Source organism: Ambystoma mexicanum, chromosome 5q (assembly GCF_040938575.1).
Source record: "Ambystoma mexicanum isolate Mex_15411 chromosome 5q, UKY_AmexF1_1, whole genome shotgun sequence".
Lineage (NCBI taxonomy): Eukaryota > Metazoa > Chordata > Amphibia > Caudata > Ambystomatidae > Ambystoma > Ambystoma mexicanum.
In genome coordinates this window covers 58,673,086-58,696,218 of record NC_090933.1, presented here as the reverse complement: position 1 = coordinate 58,696,218, position 23,133 = coordinate 58,673,086, and the positions used below count along the sequence as shown (strand labels likewise).

At 47.7% G+C, this 23,133-nt stretch overlaps 1 protein-coding gene across 1 annotated transcript in view; it reads right to left on the bottom strand.

Moving 5' to 3' along the window:
- Positions 1-23,133, bottom strand: part of MOCOS (molybdenum cofactor sulfurase) — an 819,339-nt gene that overhangs the window by 358,013 nt on the left and 438,193 nt on the right. The window contains exon 5 of the mRNA XM_069620525.1: positions 18,116-18,192. Coding sequence (XP_069476626.1) covers positions 18,116-18,192 — 77 coding nt within the window. The remainder of the gene's footprint in view (positions 1-18,115; positions 18,193-23,133) is intronic.

Genomic DNA, 23,133 nt, shown 5'->3' with positions numbered 1-23,133 from the left:
CAAGGCCTTCTGGGGCCTGGGGCCTAAATACCTTCAACTCTCTCTTCCTAAATATCTTCGTTCCCGAGCCCTACGCTCATCCGTCTCCAACTCCCTCAGGGTCAGCCGCTTCTCGAAGCAACGAGCTGGGGGTAGATCTCTCTCCGCGGCAGGGGCCTCCCTCTGGAACAGCCTTCCTGCCTTCCTGAAACTTGAGGAGAACCATCTCCGGTTCCGGAAGCACCTCAAAACCTTCCTCTTCACTTCTGCTTTCTCTCTCCCTCTCCCCTGCTAAATTCTTCACCAATACTGCACTGATTCTGCAATCTGGGCCACTCTCACCGACCTCGGTCCTGGGCCCAGGCACTCTTCACTTGCACTGCCTCCCTGGCAACCCCTGCACTGCGGGACTGTCTCTGTATCACTACAGCCCCCCCAACCCCCAGCACTTGTCTGCACTTACCTTGCACTTGCCACCAGCTGGCCCTATTTATTTATTATTTTATTTCTATTCTACTTATTTGTACTGCACTCCCCCCCTCCCCCTTCCCCTTGCACTTTTTCCCTTCCCCCTACCCCTGCACTTGTGCTGTCTGAATGACACCTGGCCTAGTAGGATCGTTGTCTGTCTTCCCCTTGTTCCCCCCTCCCTGCCTCGTCGCGCCTTGAAACACTTGTGTATAGGCGCGCTACAAATGCCATATCATATCATATCATACCTTATAGTTTGGAGACCAATTGAAAACCATGCACTTAATGATTTTGAAGATGACATGTTTTAGAGGTAGGCATATATGCTCCACCTGACAGTGGGCAGCCAATCACAATCCCAGTCCCTATGTAATGTGTACTTAGATGCTCCCCTTAAGCCAATTACAATCCCTAGTAGGTTTCTCACTATTTGCCACGTATTATGACGTCACCTCTGACGTATTTTTCTGTATAAAATGTATGTTTTGTGAAAATATCGAGAGAGACTGAGAGAACATGATTGTTGTAACTCCCCATTTTAGATAATTGTTAACAAACTTGTATCTTTGCCATCTTTCTGAGTTGGTTTGGTTATTTGGACTCAGAGTTATTCTGCAAACCCATCCATTGCATGCACGTAACTAAAGCTCAGTTTTGTTTAAATTCTCCAATAGTGTAGAGATTGCTACCTTGGAAGCACCCTGTATCTGGACATTGTCTTTATATTTCTCCCTGTTTTTTAGGCTTCCTGCTACTTAAGACTCCTAATATTTCTCACGAGAAGCCATTAACTCAGGGAGCAGCACAGCTTAACTGATACATATGGGGGTTCATATTGGTGCACCCTGTAAAAACACAATGCAAACCTGTTGCATTTGAACTTTTGCTTACACAGGTACCTGCCGTGTCATTTTGCTCATTTGCATGGAGACATGTAAAAGGGGATTGTAAAACGGTGGGGTACAAACGTGTGCCGCACCCTTTAGCATTCCACTGTGCAAACAGAGTAAATGCTGCCTCTCAAGTGCGCATGGCAGGCAGCGTTTACAACGGATTCCTACGGATCAGCCTACGTTTTTCTGGTGCAAAAAGCAGGCGGATTCCACAGGAATCCCCAGCATGAAAATGCAGGTTTGTACAAATGCTGGAGTATTTGTATGGCGCAGGGGAAGGGGGAGGCAGAATCATAACCTATGATCCACCCCTCCTCTCTGCCATACAAATGAATGAAATTGGGGCGTGATGTGAATAAAAGGCCTTACGCAAGGCTCTTACACCCTTGACTTACTTTACGGCCCGATCCAACCTCCACATCCTTGTCTTTTTAAGGGTGTGTTGAAAAATACGCTTCTCACCTTTCAACTTCAGGGGAGGGAAAGAGATTAAGCCTTCAGAGTATGCTACACTCTGAACAAACTTTGCACACATGTATTAGTGTAGGACAACATATCCATGTTGTTAAGAATATGATTTGCACAGGCGTGATGAAAGAATTGCAGGATAGAAAGGTGTAAATGTAGTAGTGAACGCCTAACATAATAGGAGAACTACATGCTGACTGCTTATGCCCCAGTTCAGCCATTTAGAATAAGTCTCCAGTCTACGGGTGCCCACATGTACCAAACGTTGTAACTAGCTGTTCAATTGCAGAGCTCCATTAATTCACAAAACAACAGGTTCAGGTTGTACCTTTCAATATGGTTGGTAAAGGTCCCCAGTGCTGTCAATGCCTCGAAGAAATGGATAATGCAATGAGCCTACTAATTGTTGGTGGGTCACATTCTTCCCAGCCCCATTCCCTCCCTCCCCGCCCCCTTCCTTACCCTTCTTGGAATCCAAAAGCCATTTTTTCATGATAGAATTAATAGAAAAATGCAGCATTTATTTCATGATTGAAGTAATTGAAAACCCAGCAGCCAAGTGGCAGCCAAGTGGCCTCGTGTCTTACGGGGCAGCTTTGCAAAGGCCTCGTTGTTCAGCAAACACTACTCACCTTTTAGTTTCTTTTTCCCATTATAAATGTGGGCCTACAAGTTCTGGATCAGACCTGATACATTACAGGTTTGATTTCTCTGACCTAATTTTGGAGCTTAGGTTTATTCGAGAGGCATTTTATTACATTTAGTTGTTCAGTCATATTGCAAATTGACACACCGGAAAAAAGGCACTAATTGAAAAGAATCACACTTTTGCCCATTAAGGAAAGAAGCCAAAATATGGAGGCATTCTGGCTACTCGCAGGACCTCCTGGCCGTCCATGGACATGAGTTTTTACCCATTTGTTCCTCTTCCTTGTCTCAGTCCTTATCATTTCAGGGGTGTCGCCGCTCTGAGAAGATCACCTATTGTTCCTGCGACTCCCCCCCTCCCCCTTGTGAGGGTGATTAATATAGGCCCGTCCCTCCAAACCATGGGCTTTTGTTTTGATTCCCATAGGCAGGACTGAGTGATTGCACCGGCTTCAAAAGCGAAAGTGGGGGATGAAGAAGAGGGACAAAGGGGGTAATGTCTGGATTACTTACTAGTAACCCTCACCACACTGAGTCCTTGTCTTCATTGTCACCAACCTGGAACCTACCCACCCTACCCAAGGCCACACTACTAGCGCCAATTGGACATTGGTTGTGTATCGGACCGAGAACAATTGGAGAGGTGGTCCTACTTTTGCAGATCCGTCTCCTCGGGGGAGGATTTAAAAAGAATTGTTAAATGAGGCATATGTGCCTGTCTTGGGACATTGTTAAATGAGGCATATGTGCCTGTCTTGGGACTTTGTTAAATGAGGCATATGTCCCTGTCTTGGGACTTTGTTAAATGAGGCATATGTGCCTGTCTTGGGACATTGTTAAATGAGGCATATGTGCCTGTCTTGGGACTTTGTTAAAAGAGGCATATGTGCCTGTCTTGGGACATTGTTAAATGAGGCATATGTGCCTGTCTTGGGACATTGTTAAATGAGGCATATGTGCCTGTCTTGGGACATTGTTAAATGAGGCATATGTGCCTGTCTTGGGACTTTGTTAAATGAGGCATATGTCCCTGTCTTGGGACTTTGTTAAATGAGGCATATGTCCCTGTCTTGGGACTTTGTTAAATGAGGCATATGTGCCTGTTTTGGGACTTTGTTAAATGAGGCATATGTGCCTGTCTTGTTAAATGAGGCATATGTGCCTGTCTTGGGACTTTGTTAAATGAGGCATATGTCCCTGTCTTGGGACATTGTTAAATGAGGCATATGTGCCTGTCTTTGTGCTTTGTTAAATGAGGCATATGTCCCTGTCTTGGGACATTGTTAAATGAGGCATATGTGCCTGTCTTTGTGCTTTGTTAAATGAGGCATATGTGCCTGTGTTGGGGATGAGATGGTCATCAAATTACAAGGACTGTAACGCGGAAGTTTGACTTTATGTATGATTATTAGTGGTAAGCAATCTAGACATCAATTACTTACATGAGAAATCCCATTCCAAAATATTATTGAAGATGATCACATTTGATTCATTTAATACTTTTCCACAATCACATAGCCCTTGAATTCCCAAAGGCACCCCATGCACCCCCCCCCCACCCCCACACTCCTGCTCCCTCTAAATCTTAGCAGCATTTACAGGCAGTGATTTATCTCTGTAAGTGCGGTGTGTGATGGGGCGGAGGGTCACATCCGAGACATGTGACGGCACTTCTGAGTGAGTGGTCCTAACACAGGGGTGTAAGATGGGGTGATGAGATAACATTTCAGACACCGTTGGCAAGGGAGGGCCAACAGACACAATTCTCTGATGAAAGATATTCTGAAAACAGTGTGGTCTTCCTTGCTTCTCACCCTCGTAGGTCAGTCATTCAATGTTTTGTATTCCATCCTTGACCTTCGGAATAAAGTGAGCTTGGCTGATAGGTACTTGGCGAGAACTACTAGACTGCAAAAAGTGGAATTCCAATTTGAAGTAGGATGTTCTCAAATTGTGAATAACCATGTGAACCACATGTCCCCCTTGGTAGGAGTTCTTGAATAGCAAGAGGCCCACAATATAGATGTCAAGGATGGTGTGCCATGGTTCCACCACTAGAGACCCACCAGAAACCCAGCAGCTGATTTATGAAGAAGCTGTAGTGAGCGACAATGCATTCCAGTCAGGCCTACACCACGATAACATGTGTGCACAGTTCTTATCCTAGGCAGTATTTTAGGTGGCAATAGAACAAGAGATTACATGCAACAACATTTCTTTCAAACGTATACAAACACGATACTACTTAAAATCAATTCAGATACATAGTTAATTCTGCAAGAGTAAATATTGAGTGTTCTAGCTCTGCTTTAAGACTACCATTAGAAGACCCCCTTGCCCTGCTCAGAACCGTGCTGTAGCAAATACCCCCTGCAAGGTTAGCTGAAGATGGCAACAAGGCTAAGGCTTGCGCTGTTGTGCAGATGCCTGCTTCTGGCAGGACAGACCTCAGACAAGTGCTTCTCAACTTTAAGAAAAAGGGGAAGGGAAATAGGATCAAGCAGGTTAGAGTTTCCACTTTGTGGAGTTCACACATTCAATGGCAATCCTGTATGACCCTGTTTCCAAATGTTCGACTAACATCTGGGCGGCCAATTGGTCCACACAGAGCATGATATACAGTGATCTTATTCTCTTCTTATCGTATGCATCTGGGACGGATGGGCCTTGCACCACATGATGGTCATCTTAGAAAAGTATGAAATACAAGCCGTAATCATCATGGTGTGTTCAATAGGCCAATCCACCCTCGTGGTCTAAAACCTTTTTTTAACACGGGGCATCACATTTGGCCAGGGATTCTTGCTAAATCCAGACATGTATGAGACCTAGGCCCCTGAGAGACTCCTTGACATGAACGAGCAAAGGGATCATCCCGGCCCCGGCCAACTGCATGGCATTGACTAAGGCTTTCCGATACAGGGTTGCATTTTGCTTTGCCCAGTGTTGGACTCACGTCATAAAAGGTGTGCTCTGTATGAGATCTGCCACTTAAGGGTCCTTCCTTTACCAGCATTCCAGTGTGATATGATTCCACCAGATGAAGTCCAGCTCTCGCAACATACATCACTGGGCAGCCAATGAATGCACCTTTTCAGGCTGTAACAACAATGCCAACCTTCCGACATGCAACATTGGACTATGCCCTATATTTGTGTACATGCACACCCTATAATGTTTTTTTTTGTTGTGTGGCTTAAGTGCACATTGTGTCTGTGCTCACCAACAATGTAAGCCCTTAAGATCCCCAGTGATGGCCATTCTTGCCTCCTTGTTCTCCTAACCTCTCAGAAGCATTTGACACAGTAGACCACCAGACACTCACCGACAATTGACATCATTGGATGGGGATCAGCAAGATCAACCACAGCTGGTTCAAATCCTACCTTGCTAATCTCTACGAGTTCATACAAATGGATTCCTCCAGATCACCAACTGTACCCATCACCCATGGACTCCCGCAATGATCCATCCTATCACCCGTGATCATCAATATTTACATGTAACCGCTTTGAAGGCACCCCCCTCCACACAGCATCAATCAACCAATGCTCAGATGACACGCAGCTCAGACTTAAGATCTCTTCCATCTTAGACATCCACAGGCTCAATGCCTGCCTCACATTGATCCAGTCATGGATGTCCAGTGCTTATCCGAAACTCCTCCCCAAAAAGACTGAATTCCTACTGCTGATCAGCAACAAAACCGAAGACCCTGACATCCAGACCTGGCACTCTACTATAAACCTCAAGTGCTTCACACCGCAGCTGACCCCCTGCACTAAGTCCCCTGCATCTTGTCTGTGCCCATATCTGCATCCAGCCATGTCTGTGCTGGAGCTCACCTCGATGGAGCTGCATGAGCAGCTGGTTTCCTGAATCTCTGCGACGTGTCCGCTGCAGGAGCAGCTGGACTTCTGCTCCTCGAGTCCTCCATCTACGGTGCTATGAGGGATTAGCTGCCCGACAATTCCCTTTGTCCTGTGATCTACAAGGCCTACCTGGCCTGAGACCATGGTTTCCACCACCTGATGCAATCTAATCTTCTGAGCGCCATACTCCGCGTGGAGCCGTGACTCCATGGATCCTTGCCAAGTAAGATGGCCGCCGTCCCCAGAGCCGTATTTTGTTTCTAAATGGTTGCCTAGCAACCATTGCTTACCTTCTACCTTCGCCTCTATAGGCCAGGAGGGCAGCCGGAAGGCGTAAGCCAGCCCCCTGCGCCTAAGGCCCTCCCAGCCCAAGGCCCATCCTGTCTGTGCCTGACCATGCCAGAACGGGCCACAGGGGGCATCATCACATATCAGTGGCCATCCGTAAAGTAACTCGCCTCCTGGGGGTAAGTTAACCTCTCCGCCTTACCCAGAACCTACCTGCAACCCTCTAACTACTGTTTTGGCCATTCATACCATTGTCTGCATTATACCTCATGGTCCCACTTTGCCTAAATTTTGGGCCATTGACTCTATCTCCAAGTGACTCCCACAGCAACAAGTGTAATCCACTTGACTACATTAACATTAGTGCTAATTGGCATGCATTCGCCTAATGGTGCACGCTTCTTTGTCATGCACGCATTTTGGACATTGTATCATTATAAACTCGTATGTCCAGCACGTCAAGCTGCCTCTATTCTGCATGCATTGATTATGTATTTTGTGTAAACAACTGTAACCCATTACCTTGAGAACGCTTTCCAGTACGCCCCACTGTGTCTAAACCTACATTCCTTACCAACAACGCCTTATAGTATCCCAACACACCAGCACCGTGCCTTGGTACCCACCCTGGCATTCACCTGTTTACTGCACCGTGCCGCTAACTGCACCAGCATCTTCTGCTCCTAGCGTCTTGTGCACAGTAGCCCATCTAGCATGCACTGTTACTGCCGCCTGCAGCACTGCGCTATTACCCCATCCAGCTAGTCGCACACCTAGTGCCCCTTATACTGCTCTGTCCACCCACTGAGCTGATCCTGCTCCTCAGTGCCCATTACGCTGTGCCGCCAGCCTGACTCACCTCAAATCCCTTCCAAGTGAACAGATAGCACCCACCATAATCCATGCATGCCAGTCTGATCATAATGTCAGCTATGTATGACTCACTGTCTCGAATTGTACTTCACTGCATTTTATGTGTGGCCTATGATTCCAAATAACGCCCTGTGGGACTCGATTTGGCCTTACTGAATTGCACTGCGTCCCCCTGTATGCCATATGCACCTACTGTTGGGAACTATGGCTAATGTATACCATTAGTGCCCCATGGATCTGAACAGCGCCCGCTGTGTTCCTTGTTTGCCTGTTGATTTGAATTGCGCCCTCGGGTACTTCATGCATCTCACTGTCTAATCTGCCTTGCTTGAGAATTGACGCCTACTGGAGTTCTGCTACACCCTTAGTCTCTGAAACTACTGATTCCTGCGGACAAACCACCCTTTTCCTATATTCTCGGCACAAACTACTGTTATTGGCCCATTGCTCCGCACTGACTCACACTGTCATTATTTGTGTGAGTTTTAACTTGCACAAAACACTACTATAGGCCTTTTGCTTTGAACTGCCTGATTTTTGCACAAAACATTGTTACTGGTCCACCGTATTGAATTGGTACATACTGTGTATTATACTATTGTTTAATTAGCATGCACAGCTCGATTTTGCCTATTTCTTAACTATGTTGCATAGTTGGAATCTGCCTATTGTTTAATTATGTTGTACAACTAGGTCTAACCCAGCCACAACATTCTGCCTAGTCTGATTCAACACCACCCTCAGCTTATCTTGTCACCTACAGAATGGATAACCAAATTTGCCACTCCACCCTTACCACTCATCCCTTGGCCCACCCACCTGAGAAACACCAAACTAGGTTGCCGCCTCAACATATTAGACACCAAAGACCTTGACTCGGCTTGTCCCGTGATGCTAAGAAATATGAGACTCAGCTCCCGCACCAGTCTGAAACACACACCACGGAGTACTCCCACGCTACATACAGGAGAGCTCAAGTCTCCATGTCAAGCGCCATTAGTAGCTCCCACTGACAAATCCAACAACCTCAACAAACTCAACATGTGAGCATCAGCTTGAGAACTGTGAGGCCCAACCCACTAACATAATCAAAGGAGCCCCCATTAACGCTTGCTCCCTAGTTGCACATGCCATTGATATTGCAGACGTGATCACAACCAATGACCTAGATCTCCTCGCAGTAACTGAAACATGGCTACATGCCGCTGCTGGACCTTCTCTCTCCGTTGCCGTACCTGAGAACTACTCTATCATTAGAGCAGATAGAACTTCGGGATAGGCGGTGGGGTAGCTGTCATTGCAAAATCTAACCTGAATATACGAGAAGTCTCCAAACCTGACATATCCTCAACCGAACTTCTATCCTTCAAACTCCCACTGTCCAACTCCAAAACCATACTAGCCCACCTCCTATACAGACCACCAGGCACAACCACCACCTTTGAGGAGGACATTTTCCACCTATTAACCTCTAATACAAAATCTAGCTCCCAAATCTTATTATTGGGAGACTTCAACCTCGGTCTTCAGGACCCCAATGACTCAAAAGCCTCCTTGATCAATGACACCATCACTCAATCGGGCCTAACACAACATTTTAACATGCCCACACATGCTAAAGGCAGAACTCTAGATTGGCTGGCTGATGCCAACTGTGACATTTCGGTGACCAACATCATCCCCTGCGCTTGGTCTGACCATCATTTGATCAACTTCACTATACCCATAACTACACAAAAAAACCTAACTCACACCTCCCCACTGCAATCTCTTGCCAGGAACAAACGTAATATCTCTATGGAGAATCTCAGACATTACTGCGCCCTATCACATCTGTCGATCACACCACCCCCGTCCCCAATCCCACCTCTCTAGTTAAACTCTACAATGGCACATTAGAACTAGCATTAAACCAAATAGCCCCGCTAAAACTAAGAAAAATTAAACCATCGGCACATGTCAACAAATGGTCTCAGCAGAACTAAAAGCACTGCACAACCTCAAGTGGTCAGCTGAATCTAGCTGCAGGAAAGCCCCATCTATTATCACGAAATAAATATTCAACTCATCAGCCACTACTTACAAAGTTGCTATGATGAACGCCAAAAAAGAAATCTTCAATATCAGAATTCACAATGCAAAATCAGGCACAAAAGAACTATTCTCCATCCTACGAGAATTGGAATCCCCTGTGCCACTCACCGATGACTGCATCAAGGACAGACCCTGGTGCAATAATATCCAACAAGCACTCTCTAATAAAATAGCCCTCCTGCAAGCTAAGATTAAAGCAAAAAAAGCCAACCTTGCTTCTAAAATGTACGCTAGCGACACCTCGAGCTCACCCCACCCCGACTGCCACCTCTTCCATTTCTCCCCAGTTACAGAGGACAAACTAACCAATATAATTGCCAGCCTAAAACCATCCAACTGTCTAGGAGTCTTATGCCCTGCATCAGTCATTAAGGACGGAGCCAAAGACCTAGCCCCCTTTATAACCACCCTGATCAACTCATCTTTTGAAAGCTCTGTAGTCCTACACAACCTAAAGAGGCCTGGGTCCTACCTCTACTTAAAAAACCCAACCTTGACCCTAACACCCCGACAAACTGTAGGCCCATCACCACTGTCCTCTTTCTCCTTAAAATAATAGACAGAGTAGCATACCTTCAAATACAAAAACATTTGGAAGTCAACAACCTCCTAGGCCTGCGACATTCAGGCTTTAGACCCAGGCATGGGATTTAAACAGCCCTCCTGGATCTAAAAATCCAAATGGATGAAGCCAAAGACAAGGGCAATCTGGCCATCTTGCTCTTGTTAGACCTGTCTGCTTCCTTCAACCTAGTCGATCACCAAATACTCACTAAACACCTCTCCTCGGCTGCTGCATTCTCTCAGGATGCCACCAATTGGATCTGGTCCTTCCTCTCGGATAGAACAACCAGAGTCTTCGCTCCCTCAGGCGGAACTGCAAGTGACCCCGCACCGATCCATTGTGGAGTTCCCCAAGGCTCGTGTATCTCTCCCACACTTTACAACATCTTCACCAAGCTCCTCTTCAACTACCTTGATAATCTGGGAATTACCTATACTAACTATGCCAATGACACCAAGGCCCTCATTGCGCTCACGGGAATCTATGAGGAAGATGTTGCTAAACTAAATGAGATTTACCTTGAAATTCAAGCATGGATGGCCACCCATAGCATCTGCTTAACCAATGACAAGACGGAACTGCTGATAGTTGGGTCACAGGTCCGTCTTAATAAACTTGACCCCAGATACCAATCTTTTGTCATTGATGGTAACACTATAAAAGTATCTAAAGAAGTCTAAACATTGGGAGTGTATCTGGACTCAACCCTTTCCCTCAAAAAACACATCATTGCCACTATCTCCTCCACAGCCTACACCAACAAACTCATCAATGCCTGCAAACCATTCTTATTAACCAACAGCCGCCTTATACTAGCCAGGGCCCTCATTTTATCCAAACTAGACTACTGTAACACACTCTTCCTAGACTTGACAAACCACAACTTAAATAGTCTTCAGATACTACAAAACATGCACTCATATGCACCCTCAACCTTCCACGTAAGGCCCACATTTCCTCGGCCAGGAAGGAAGTCCACTGGCTACCTATCCGTGAGAGAATCAAGCTACAAGCACGTGTCATTACTCACAAATGCCTTCATCAGACAGCCCCTCGATACCTATCCGACAAATTCACCAGACAGAACTCCTCGAGACCAACTAGATCCCCATACCTACACCAGCTTTGCGTCCCTCGGTTTAAACTGAAAACTGCTGGAGGGTCCAGCTTTCTAGTGCTAGCGGCCAAATCATGGAATTCCCTACCCTTGACGATTAGAGCGGACACTTAATTCTGGTCGTTCCGAGCTAAGGTTAAGGATTTACTTTCAACTCAGCATTAAATTCTCAACTACACTCAGCTTCATTTGGCGCTATTGCTCTCTGTGATATAAAGAGGTAGCGCCAGTTTTTGCGAAATAAACCTTTGTAACTAACACATAATTCAGCCACTGACCATCATCTAACCGGGTCCTTCATACTAACTATTGTACTGCTCCTCCCTATGCTATTTGTTTATATGTATGTGCAACCTTCTGTAACACTGCTGCTCCCAAGAAAATGCGCCCAGTTACCTGAGGGTTCGATTGCGCTTTACAAATAAACAAACTAAACTAAGTCCCTTGTGTTTGACATCAACAGACACCTCTCCTTTCAACAGCACACAGCGAAGAAGACACAAACTGTTTGGCAACAAGTTTCTCTCCTGCGGAAAATCAAACCCTTTATCTCAGGAAACAACTTCAGATCTCCAGATTGTCCTCTCCCGCCTTGATGGTAGCAATGCCCTTTTGGAAGGCCTTTTGGTGACGACCTGGAACTCCTGAGATGTGTCCTGCATGCTGCACCACGACTCATCAAAGTAATCCGCAAATTCAACCACATCACCTCGACCCTCATCGAACTGCACCAGCTCCCACTACAAGCCTGAATTATCTTCCCTTCCTGCTGGATCATCTAGAAGGCTATCTGTCTGAAGTCACCAAGCTACTCCCTGAGAAACTCGGCATCTCAAGATCTCCGGAGGCTTACGGTGCACTTGAAGTAAGGACATGTGCAGACTTGAACTCTGCCAGTGCAGGAAGGAAAAAAACAAGAAGATAGTCCTTCTCTGTCTGTGCCCCAAGACTCTGGAACCTTCTCCCCATCAACATCCGACTGGCCCTCTCGCTTTTACCGTTAGGGAGGAGTTCAAGACCCCCCTGTAGAGATATCGCGAGAGCCCCGCTCTCGCGAGATCTCGCTCGCGCCATCAGCTCCGCCCCTGCGCGCTACGCGCGCATTACGGGACGAGCTGAGGACGCGGACAGCAGCGTCTTCCCGGCTCCTCCGAGCACGGGACGAATTTAAGGATTTTGATGCACATTTTAGTTATAGCATCCAAACCCCTGTTGGCCACGTTGGCCCATTAAATCCTGGGCACTATCCATGCTATATCTGATCCACAGGTATTACGAAATAAAGTCCTGGTGAAATCCCTGCCTGGCTGCCTGGCTCCTGTCTTTCTTCAGGCACCAATTTACTACATAAATTGGCGACGAGGATCACCACAAGAAACCGCGCAGAAACATGCAGGGAGCCACACCGCCACCACCCTTTCTACAGACACCAGGTAGGCCTGCCATTCCTTGGCCACAATGGCAGCCCCTGTTCATGACGTACGTGGAGGCAATGGGTGGATCAGGATTTTCAGCGGTGAGACGCAGGGCCCTGTTACTTAACGCCTTAGGGGTAGAAGGGCAAAGAATATTCGAGGGCCTTACCCCGATACCAGTAGAGGACGAAAATGATGATGAGTTCAAGGAGGCCGTTAGAAGAATCATCAAGAGGTTCGCCAGCAAAGAGAACACTGTACTCCATAGAATAAGGTTTTACACTCGAAAACAAGAGCAGTCCGAACCCGTCGATGACTACGTCACGAAATTAAGGGAACTAGCAGCCCTGTGTAACTTCGGCACCAATGCAGAAAACCGCATATGTGACATGCTAGTCGTCCATACCAACAGTCGGAAGGTCCAAGATAAGTTCATCCTCGAAAAAGAGCTACAGTTAGAAAAAGCCGTAGAAATTGCCAGAGCGGTAGAGGAAACCGCGGGGAGAAGGAAAGAGTTTACAGGGGCCCAAGTCTCCACTGAAATACAAGCAGTTGGATTCCGTCCAAGAAAGGAAAAGTTTGCACCAGACACAAGAGAGTCAAGGAACAGCAAGAGAGAACCCCTCAAGTGTCATAGGTGCTCCAGCACCAAACACCTGGCATTTGACAGAGAGTGCCCAGCCAGAGACAAGGAGTGTTCAGTCTGCAAACGCATAGGACACTTCTCGATAGTGTGTCGATGGAGGAACAAGAAAGTCACAAGCCACACCACAGAACACACAAAGGAAAGGGAATCCTCGTCAGATGAGGAGGGGAGACCCACAGTCATAATGGTGAACAGCCAGGAGAGAGAAGCCTCACTGCGTGATCAAAATCGATGGAAGAGAGACACGGGTCATGGCAGATTCCGGGTCGGACCTCACCATCCTACCCCTCCAGACATATAAAGACATGGTGGGTAAAGAGAAAGTGGAAGTGCTCACCACACGACACAAGCCCACGGTGTTCGGAGGGGCCTCAGTCGAACTCTTAGGGTATATCAACGGCAAAGTCGAATTCAAAGGTAGAGAAACCATCACCAGAGTCTACTTCAGCCATGAAGGGCCTGCAGTGTTGGGCTGGGATGATCAAGACAAGTTAAAAATCAGACTGGATCCCAGCACAGAAGATCAAGTCCTATCAGTCCATACGAGGAACGAATCTGTTGTCAAGAGCGATTACCCAACACTTTTCTCGGAGGAGCCGGGGCACATTAAAAGTTTCATTCACAAGATCGTGCTCAAAAGAAATGCCGTCCCTGTCAAGCACCGGGTGAGACCAGTACCGGCCACAGCAAGGGACACCCTTAGACAACAGCTAGACAAAATGAAGATGGAAGGAGTGATAGAAGAAATTGAAGCGTCCGAATGGCTGAGCCCAGTCGTCCTGATAAAGAAACCCCAGCCACAGGAATTAAGGGTGTGTATAGACCTGCGCAGCTTAAACCTAGAAGTTATCACGGACAACTACCCGCTCCCAAGCATAAACAAACTCATATTATTAATGAAAGAGGCCAAGATATTCTCAAAACTCGACTTGAGAAATGCATATCATCAGATACAGCTCCACGAAGAATCGAAACCCCTTACAGCATTTATCACGCCATTTGGCACATTTCAATTCACTAAAATGCCTTTCGGGTTGTCGTCAGCCGCGTCGGCCTTTCAGCGCATGATGGACGTCCTACTAAGGAAAGTCAAAAATGTAGTATATTTTCAGGATGACATATTGGTCTATGCAAAGGACAAGCGGACGCACGATACCACCCTCAAAGTGGTTCTCAACAAACTACAACACGCAGGAGTGCGTTTACGTCACGAGAAATGCTCATTTGGAGTAAAAGAAGTCGAATATCTGGGGTACAAGATTTCGGAAAAGGGGATCAGCCCGAAAGAAAATCTTATGCAAGCCATTACCAAAGCTCCTGAACCTGCCACCAAAGAAGAGGTGAGGTCTTTTCTGGGATTGGCTGAGTACTACGCGAAATTTATACCAAAGTTTTCAGAAACCACGTCACCCCTACGCGATCTACTTAAAAAAGGGACAGAATTTTCGTGGAGAGAACCTCAGAAGAGGGCGATGGACACCATAAAGCAACACATCATGAAAGCTCCATGTCTACAACCCTTTAACCCAGAGTGGGATATGGTCATTACCACTGACGCCAGTGCGTACGGACTAGGAGCAGTGCTAACGCAGAGGAGAGGTGACACCGAACATGTGGTGGCCTTTGCGTCGAAGGCACTATCAGAGGCGGAACAGAACTACTCTACGATTGAAAAAGAAATGCTAGCATGCGCATGGGCAGTTGAACATTTCAGAACATATGTGTGGGGCACAAAGTTCAAGCTGGTAACAGATCACAAGCCGCTCATCCACATGCTCAGCCCGGGAGGCACCAAAACATCCATGCCCAGACTAGCTCGCATTGCAGCGAAACTACAGGAATACACATTCGAAATCCATCACATCTCAGGATGGAAAAACTCGCAAGCCGACTGCATGTCGCGACTGCCAGAGAACAAGGAAGGGGCTACCACATTCTTACACGGTGAATGCATAGTCGCATCCATATCAGACATAAGGGCCCCAGACTATCTGGAACTCAGTGAGAGACACTGGGAAGAAGAAGACGGGAAGGACCCAATCATGGCCAAGATACGCAATTGGATCAAAGAAGGCTGGCCGAATGAGAAAATGCTGCCGGAGGGCATGAGAGCATATTGGAAAGTGCAAGATGAGTTGTCGGAAGCGGAGGGAAAAATCATGAAAATGGATCAGATCATCCCCCCCACAGGAATGAGGCGCACCATACTCTGCAGGGCCCACGCGGGACACCTAGGGAACACGATGACTCGCCGCAGGGTGAGAGAAGCTTACTGGTGGCCGTCTATGGACCAGGAAATACGCGCCATGATAGAGCGCTGCCATGAATGCCAAAACAGTGACAAAAGACTGAAAGTTCGACAGGCGCCTCTCATTCCCACGGAGATACCAGAAGCAGTATGGTCCAAAGTGGGCATTGACTTCATAGGGCCCCTGCAGGCGATGGATACGGAACACAAATATGGCATAGTGCTGGTCGACTATTTATCCAAGTGGGTCGAAGCCGAGTTTGTCCCGAACATAACCACAGAGACGGTCATAGAGGTACTCACTGAAATATTCCAAAGGGAAGGCCTCCCCAAAGAAGTCGTCACAGACAATGGTGTGCAATTAGTTTCCAAAGATATGGAAGCATTTTTAAGAAAGAACCACACCAAACAAAAGAAAGCGGCCTTGTATCACCCCCAAGCAAATGGACTGGTGGAGAGGGCGAACAGGTTCATAAAAGGGGCCATCCAACTGGCAACAGCGTCAGGAATGAACCCCCTCAAAACTGCCAAAGAAGCCATAGCGGCTCATAGGCTCACGCCAAATGGAATTACTCAAATATCCCCGTTCAAAATGTTGAGAGGGAGGAGTGCGGCATCCACCCTCATTCCACCATGGCTGGCGAAAGTAAGGGAAGATGAAGCAGTTGACATGACTGAAGTAGTATGGCGCATGGAGAGAAACAAGACACGCATGAAATCGTGGAGTGATGAAAGAAGAAGGACGAAGCAAGCGCCCAACATAAAAGAAGGGGACTGGGTCAAAATCAAACTGCCAAGAAAGGACCAAGCCACGGGATCCCGTTATAGTCGGCCCATAAAAGTAACTCACAAAGGAACCAATCACGTCCGCACGGAAGACGGGCGCTCGTGGAACTTTGAAAGGGTAGCATTATACCAGCGAAGGCAAGAAGAAGCGAGGACCCAAGAGACACCCCACTTAGAAACCGAAAGAGATTACTGGAGAATCGAGGAACGAGAAACTGAAGGAAGCGATGGAGAAAGAGATGCAACCGAAACGGAACGGGAAGAACCATGTGAAAGTCCAGAACCAGAGCAGCAGAGACCATGCCCTGTAACCAGTGAGAGGCCCCGAAGGGAGTACAGAAGACCGGTGAGATACAATGACTATGCGGTACAGTGAACCCGTTTTGCTTTTGGAAAAAGGGAGGTGTGTAGAGATATTGCGAGAGCCCCGCTCTCGCGAGATCTCGCTCGCGCCATCAGCTCCGCCCCTGCGCGCTACACGCGCATTATGGGACGAGCTGAGGACGCGGACAGCAGCGTCTTCCCGGCTCCTCCGAGCACGGGACGAATTTAAGGATTTTGATGCACATTTTAGTTATAGCATCCAAACCCCTGTTGGCCACGTTGGCCCATTAAATCCTGGGCACTATCCATGCTATATCTGATCCAGAGGTATTACGAAATAAAGTCCTGGTGAAATCCCTGCCTGGCTCCTGTCTTTCTTCAGGCACCAATTTACTACACCCCCTCTTCAAGGAATGGCTCCACCGTAACACCTAGGTCCACACACCCACAACTCCCCACCCTGTGTAAGACTGGCTGATCTGCTCCCCGCTGTCCCCCACTGCCCTGTTTGTTTGTATCCCTTGCTGCCAAATTTCCCCCCTCACGTTCCCCTGGTGTTAGTTCCCTGCTCCTTAATTTGCTGCTTCCTTCACTTTGTTCTTCCCTCTGTGATTGTAAAGCACCCATCCCTTTGCAAAGCTAGGTTTGCGCTCAATAAATACCCTCATATACATTATAATAATAACAATAAGCAAGTTCTACCAGTCATGGTGGAAATGGTAAAGCAGCAAAGCACCTTAAACATAAAAGCAACAACAGTAGTATTAAAATATAACAGCACAAGTTATTTTCTACACATTTTATAATATAGAATACACAGCGAAATAAGAATAAACCTCCCCCTTCCTACCAATTCATCTTCCAATGCAAATCTGAAGTGGAAGCAATTAATCAATCAGCACGTGTTGAAAACAACGTCCTTTCCTTACAGCTTAGTGACCATGCTTTGCATAAATAGGTTGAAACGGCATAAGTTATGTCTGCATGTACGGGTAATCTACATAACACCATGGCTGTCTGAATGGTTCCTGCTTCATAATAATCCAGTCCGCTTGGCAGGTCTGATCTTCCAATATCATTGCATTTGGGGCATAGGAGCAAAAAGAAATGCTCACTTGTCTCGACAAATGTGGGCATAAAGCGCAGCCATCGGTATAAGCAGCATCTCGTGGCATAGGGCTTAACCAAGTATACTGAGCTGAGCACAATGCAAGTGCGGGGCTGTACCTTCCATGAAACACATCCAAGTGGCGTGTACCTATGCACTCAATGACCCAGCAGCCATCTAGTTCAGGAAGCCTCATTCAGAGGCAACCCCGATTTCTGAACCTCAAGATCAATTTGCTTCAGCTGAGCATCCAAAACGAGCTCTCAGCGTATATGTTGCAACGTGTTTGCCATGTTACACACAGTTCCTTTCCAACTGACCTGTCAGCCTCTCCAGCGCATCAAATCCATGTTTTAATGCGATGATGTCCAGGAAGGAGCAGGTTCCATCTTCAAACCTAGCAATGAAAAAAACAAGAAAGGTGAACAGGTTCCGTTTGTATGAGGATAGCAATATTAATACAATGCATGAGATCCAACACAGACAAGGTCCGCCAGTCACTCCCTGATAGCTGCCCAGGACCAGTGCTTTTCAGATGACCTGGAACGTGCTTTGCTCTTTCGCCGTGTTCCTGTGCTGGTTTGTCCCTGGTAGTGACCATGACGTGCCTCCAAATATACTCCTTTGCCTTGTGATTGGGTCTGTGTTAAATCTTTCCAAACTATCCCAGCGATCTCAAGTTGCCACATGTCAGGAGTGAGTAGCCAATGGAGTTTGCATTTTGGCAACTGCAGAACTAGACTGACAGTGACAACACTCGCTAGTGAGTCCTAAAAACACCTAGGACCTAGTCAGACTTGACATGGGACAGCTTGACAGTTTTGAAACTAGCCCGCTATAGGTTGACCAATCCAAGGGTTGACCTCCCGCCATCCCCTTTCCTCAAAGATTACTTCTGGGAGCAACATTCATTTCTAACCAGGTTTTGGGCTAGACTTGACTTTTGTGCACAAGCTGCTTTGCTTGTCGGCCTGGAGAAGAGCTGAAAGCAACTGTTGGACGACAGGGAGGGAAATGACAGAGCGGGAGATGACAGGGAGGGAGATGACAGAGCGGGAGATGACAGGGAGGGAGATGACAGGGCGGGACATGACAGGGAGAGAGATGACAGAGCGGGAGATGACAGGGAGGGAGATGACAGAGCGGGAGATGACAGGGAGGGAGATGACAGGGAGGGAGATGACAGAGCGGGAGATGACAGGGAGAGAGATGACAGAGCGGGAGATGACAGAGCGGGAGATGACAGGGAGAGAGATGACTGGTCAGAATGGCAGGAATAACCAAATAAGCAGGCATGGGCGCAAGAAATACCAAAGGAGAAATGAGAGGACCAAACGTGGAGAGAGGCTGAGGAAAGGTTTTGGAGAAAAACAGGAGTTGGGGGGTTTCCACTGCCATCATTGTGTTTTGGGGAAGTGAAAGGGGTGTGTTGAGTTAGGCGGCAGAGGGGCATGTGGGGGTCTTTAGTTAATCCACACATTGAATAGATTTTGAGCGGTATGTTGTTGTGTAGCAGGTAGAATCAAGTTGGATTTCCGAGTGGCTGTCTTGGAGTTTTTGACCTTTTGGTCATTGTGAACCTGGACGGTAGGCAATGTTAAAATGCCATCAGAACTTAGTGGAGGAACTGTAGAGGCAGGCAGGACAATGGGCCTAACTCTGGCAACACTGGCATGACATTATTCACGCTGGCATCACAATTATAAAAGCAGAACAACATGCTTAACTGTGGCGACACTGACATGGCTTTCATGCCTGGACCATGCTGTAGATTGCATGACAATGTAATTACCTGTCACAAAGTTGGCATAGCAATGTTCTGGGGGCAGTCTAGCAACCTGCATCAGAACATGCTCAGCTAGCATTGTATGACTGAACTGCCATAGCAATATCTGGGCACAATATGGGCACACGCTTTACATTGTGTTTAACTGGCACAACCCTGTAATGATGCCCTTGAAAAGAAAATCATTCCATTGACAGTAAGTGAAGAAAACTGACTTGGCAATGTTGAAACTGGCATGATGGCGCACCATATCTGAGAGGGGTTATTTGAGCAGCACCCCCACACAGGTTGCACATTGAGCATCTCGTTATTAGCAGCACTCTGTTTTTTGTTTTTTTTTAAACTTTTATTTTTGAACGGCAGAAGTACACAAGGCACACACAAGGCAATAGGTGCATAGCAGTTACATTATGGAGCAGCATATCATATAGGATATAGCAATCACAACATGGACAGCCGGGCAGTATCTGAGAGGGAGCATACCAATCCAAAAACAAAGGAACAAAGGAGGGGCTCACCCAGTGGGATCAGAGCCCGACAGGGCAGGAGACAGACCAGAGTCGGGGGTGGCCTCGCCCCTGATACTAAGGTAGGTGTTGAATTCAGCCCAAACGTTCCTGGGGCGAGACTGGGCGGGGAGCATAGACAAATATTCTTCCTCGCAATTGCGTGACCAGGTGAGTAAGCGCAACCATTTCTGAAAGGCCGGGGGAGCGGGGCTTTTCCAGCTCTGGAGTATACACTTTTTGGCAATCATACAGCCTATGTTTAGGAACTTAGCTAGGCGTCTGGTTCCATCGGTTTTCCAGACCCCGAACAGAATCGACAAGGGGTCGGGATCAACCACAGTTTCAGCTATGTCAGAGAGTGTTTTCAAGATGCATTCCCAGAACCCAGATAGCTCCCTACAGAACAGAAACATGTGCAGGTGATCAGCCCCCTCAGATCCACAGCGAGGGCACCTGGCCGCAGCGGCTCGGGCGAACGCCGAGGTCCTGTGTGGAGTATAGTAGAGCCTATTGAGGAGTTTGTACTGTATGGCTCGGTAGCGGAAATTGAAGGAGACTTTTTTGGTGTGTAAGCACATTGCGCCCCAGTCGCCATCAGACAACTCCAGGCCCAGCTCATTCGCCCAGCCGCCGCGCGCCCCAAGTGCTGGAGTTGTGATGGACTCCTGAAGAGTCCTATATAGTGAAGAGACGACACTGCGTGCGCCGCCTGAGTTGGCAATGTATGCGATCGCCGGGTTATCCGGGGGCTCATCGGGAAATGAGGGCCATGCAGTGCGGAACGCTGCCCGTAGCCTATAGTACTGGAGGGTCTCCAAGGCGGATCTGGTGTGGCCCTGCTTCCATGTTTGGGGGTCAATGAACTTGCCTTCTGGGTAGAAATCGGACAGTGCTTGATACCCCAGCGTTCCCCAGTGTTGGGCCAAGGCGAGCAGCACTCTGGTTTATTTGAGAAACACTCAGGTGTGCTTTGAAAGTATGATATGGTATAACAGGTTATTTATAATGCAGGTTTCTAAGCGCGACCCGGGGATCGTGTCGCTCAAGGCGAGCACGTTGCCCCTGAGCTATCCTCCCGAGTACACAGGCATGAAGTGTCAGGACCATAACGCTGATTGAACCTTATTAACTAACATGGAAATAAAGATGTGTGGGAACTCTTTGGATGCATACGATTTCTAACTGGCATTTTCCCAGAGTGATAGTGGTGTACTGCATCAGCACACACACACACACACACATCTTTGAGTCTCTTTGAGTCCGCTTAGGTGCGTTCACTGTTTCTACCATGCATGCAGTTGTACGATGGACACATACATGATCTGCTGAGGCGACCCCTTCCGGTGTACTGTTGGTTACCTGCCATCTGAAGCATTGGAATATTTCATGTGCGCCTCTACAGAACTTGATGTAAATACGTGTAATGCACCACTGCCACACATTATTTTAAAGATGGCCTTGGGGGATAGGACCCCTGCAAGCCACATCGTGGGGAGTTTGGGCTCGCTTGGTGCCTCGCTCCAATTCGGGAAAATATTTGCAGGCACAACTTAAAAATAATTACTCACCAGCGTAGGCTTTAAAGCATCAGCATGTTCTTCATGCAAATTAATTCAGGCTCCAAGCATTGCAAAGCCAAAATACTTTGTGAGGTCCTACAAGTTTCTTTGTGGGTGTTCGTTGCTCCTTGGAATTGCCACTGACACGACCAGGGATCACTGGAAGGCTGGATGCCATATGAAAGTTCATTTGTTGACAGCCCGCTGGATTACAGTGCCTGCAATACACCTTTATTTCCTCAAACCACATTAGGAAAGTGGTCCTCACTCCCTCCTTCCTCCCTCTCTGTTCATAGTTGCCTCTGCTGGCAACCGGGAAGAGTAACTCAAAGTCGTTGGAGTTTGTGTCCTATGTTTCTTTCTTGTCTGATCTTTCTTCATCATGGTTGCGGCCTATGTTCTCAGAGCAGACATTTGTTCTCCTAACCCCCCCTAGAATGTGCCCCCAACTGGTACCCTTAGGTCTTCTGGTGGGTGTCAGGCAGCAGGCAAACTGCAGCTGGCAAGACCTCAGAGTAGGCCCTACCACCCTTGCCCTCCTGGTTGAGCTGCCTCCCCAGCTTGGTTCATGCTAGGCTCTTGGGCTTCTTTCCTTCCATGTCAGAATTCTCTTCAGGGCCACAGGTCTGAGGGATGTCCCATTTACAGTTCCTGCTCTTCCCTTCCTTCCTTCTCTCCTAACTACCTGCCACCTTCCCTCCTCCACACCCTTCCTTTCCCCTCTTCTTGTTCCTCTTTCCCTCCTCATCCTCCTTGCTTTCTTCCACCTCTTCACCTACTCCTCTCCTTTTTCTCCACTTTCCCTCTTCGCCTCTCTGCTCTTTCTGCTCTCTCTTCGTCTCCTCACCCTATCACCGTGCTCCGATCTGCACCTGCACCTCGGCACTCTGGCCCGAGCCCACACCCTTTAAGAGTGCATCTGTGGTTACCTGTGTGCATGGTGTGAGCATGTCCTGTGATTGGGTACAGCCTATGTGAACGACTGTTTCCCCAGGTGACTTGTGTAGGTTGGCAAACCATCACTACGCTAACTGAGGCTACAAAATATATAACATATATCTGCTATTTTGAAATCCAATTCTCCCTGAAGGCTGCTGCCTCATACGTTCAAAATGTCGGCACAGCATGGTCTCTAAATTCATTCTGACATTAGTGGGACCCCATGAACTGGTAGGCGCAAGGTCCTGAAATGTTCCTACGAGTGGTGCCCACCAGGTGCTGGTCTTTGGTAACCAGGTTTCTTCGGGGGGGCAGGCTGCACCTCGCAGTTCTTGAGGAGGGGGTTCTCGAGTGGCTTGATTCTCCTTCCCATTCCCTGTCTGGTCCCTGTTACATGGATGTTTCCCAGGCAGCAACACTGTTCTCAGACTAGTGGGACGGGCCCTACTCACAAGGCTGGTGAAGGGATGGAGGCCCTGTGAGATCCCAGGTAAACCTCCTCTGTGGGCTGTAGCGCAGAGATGGTGGTGGTCCCCGGGCCCAAG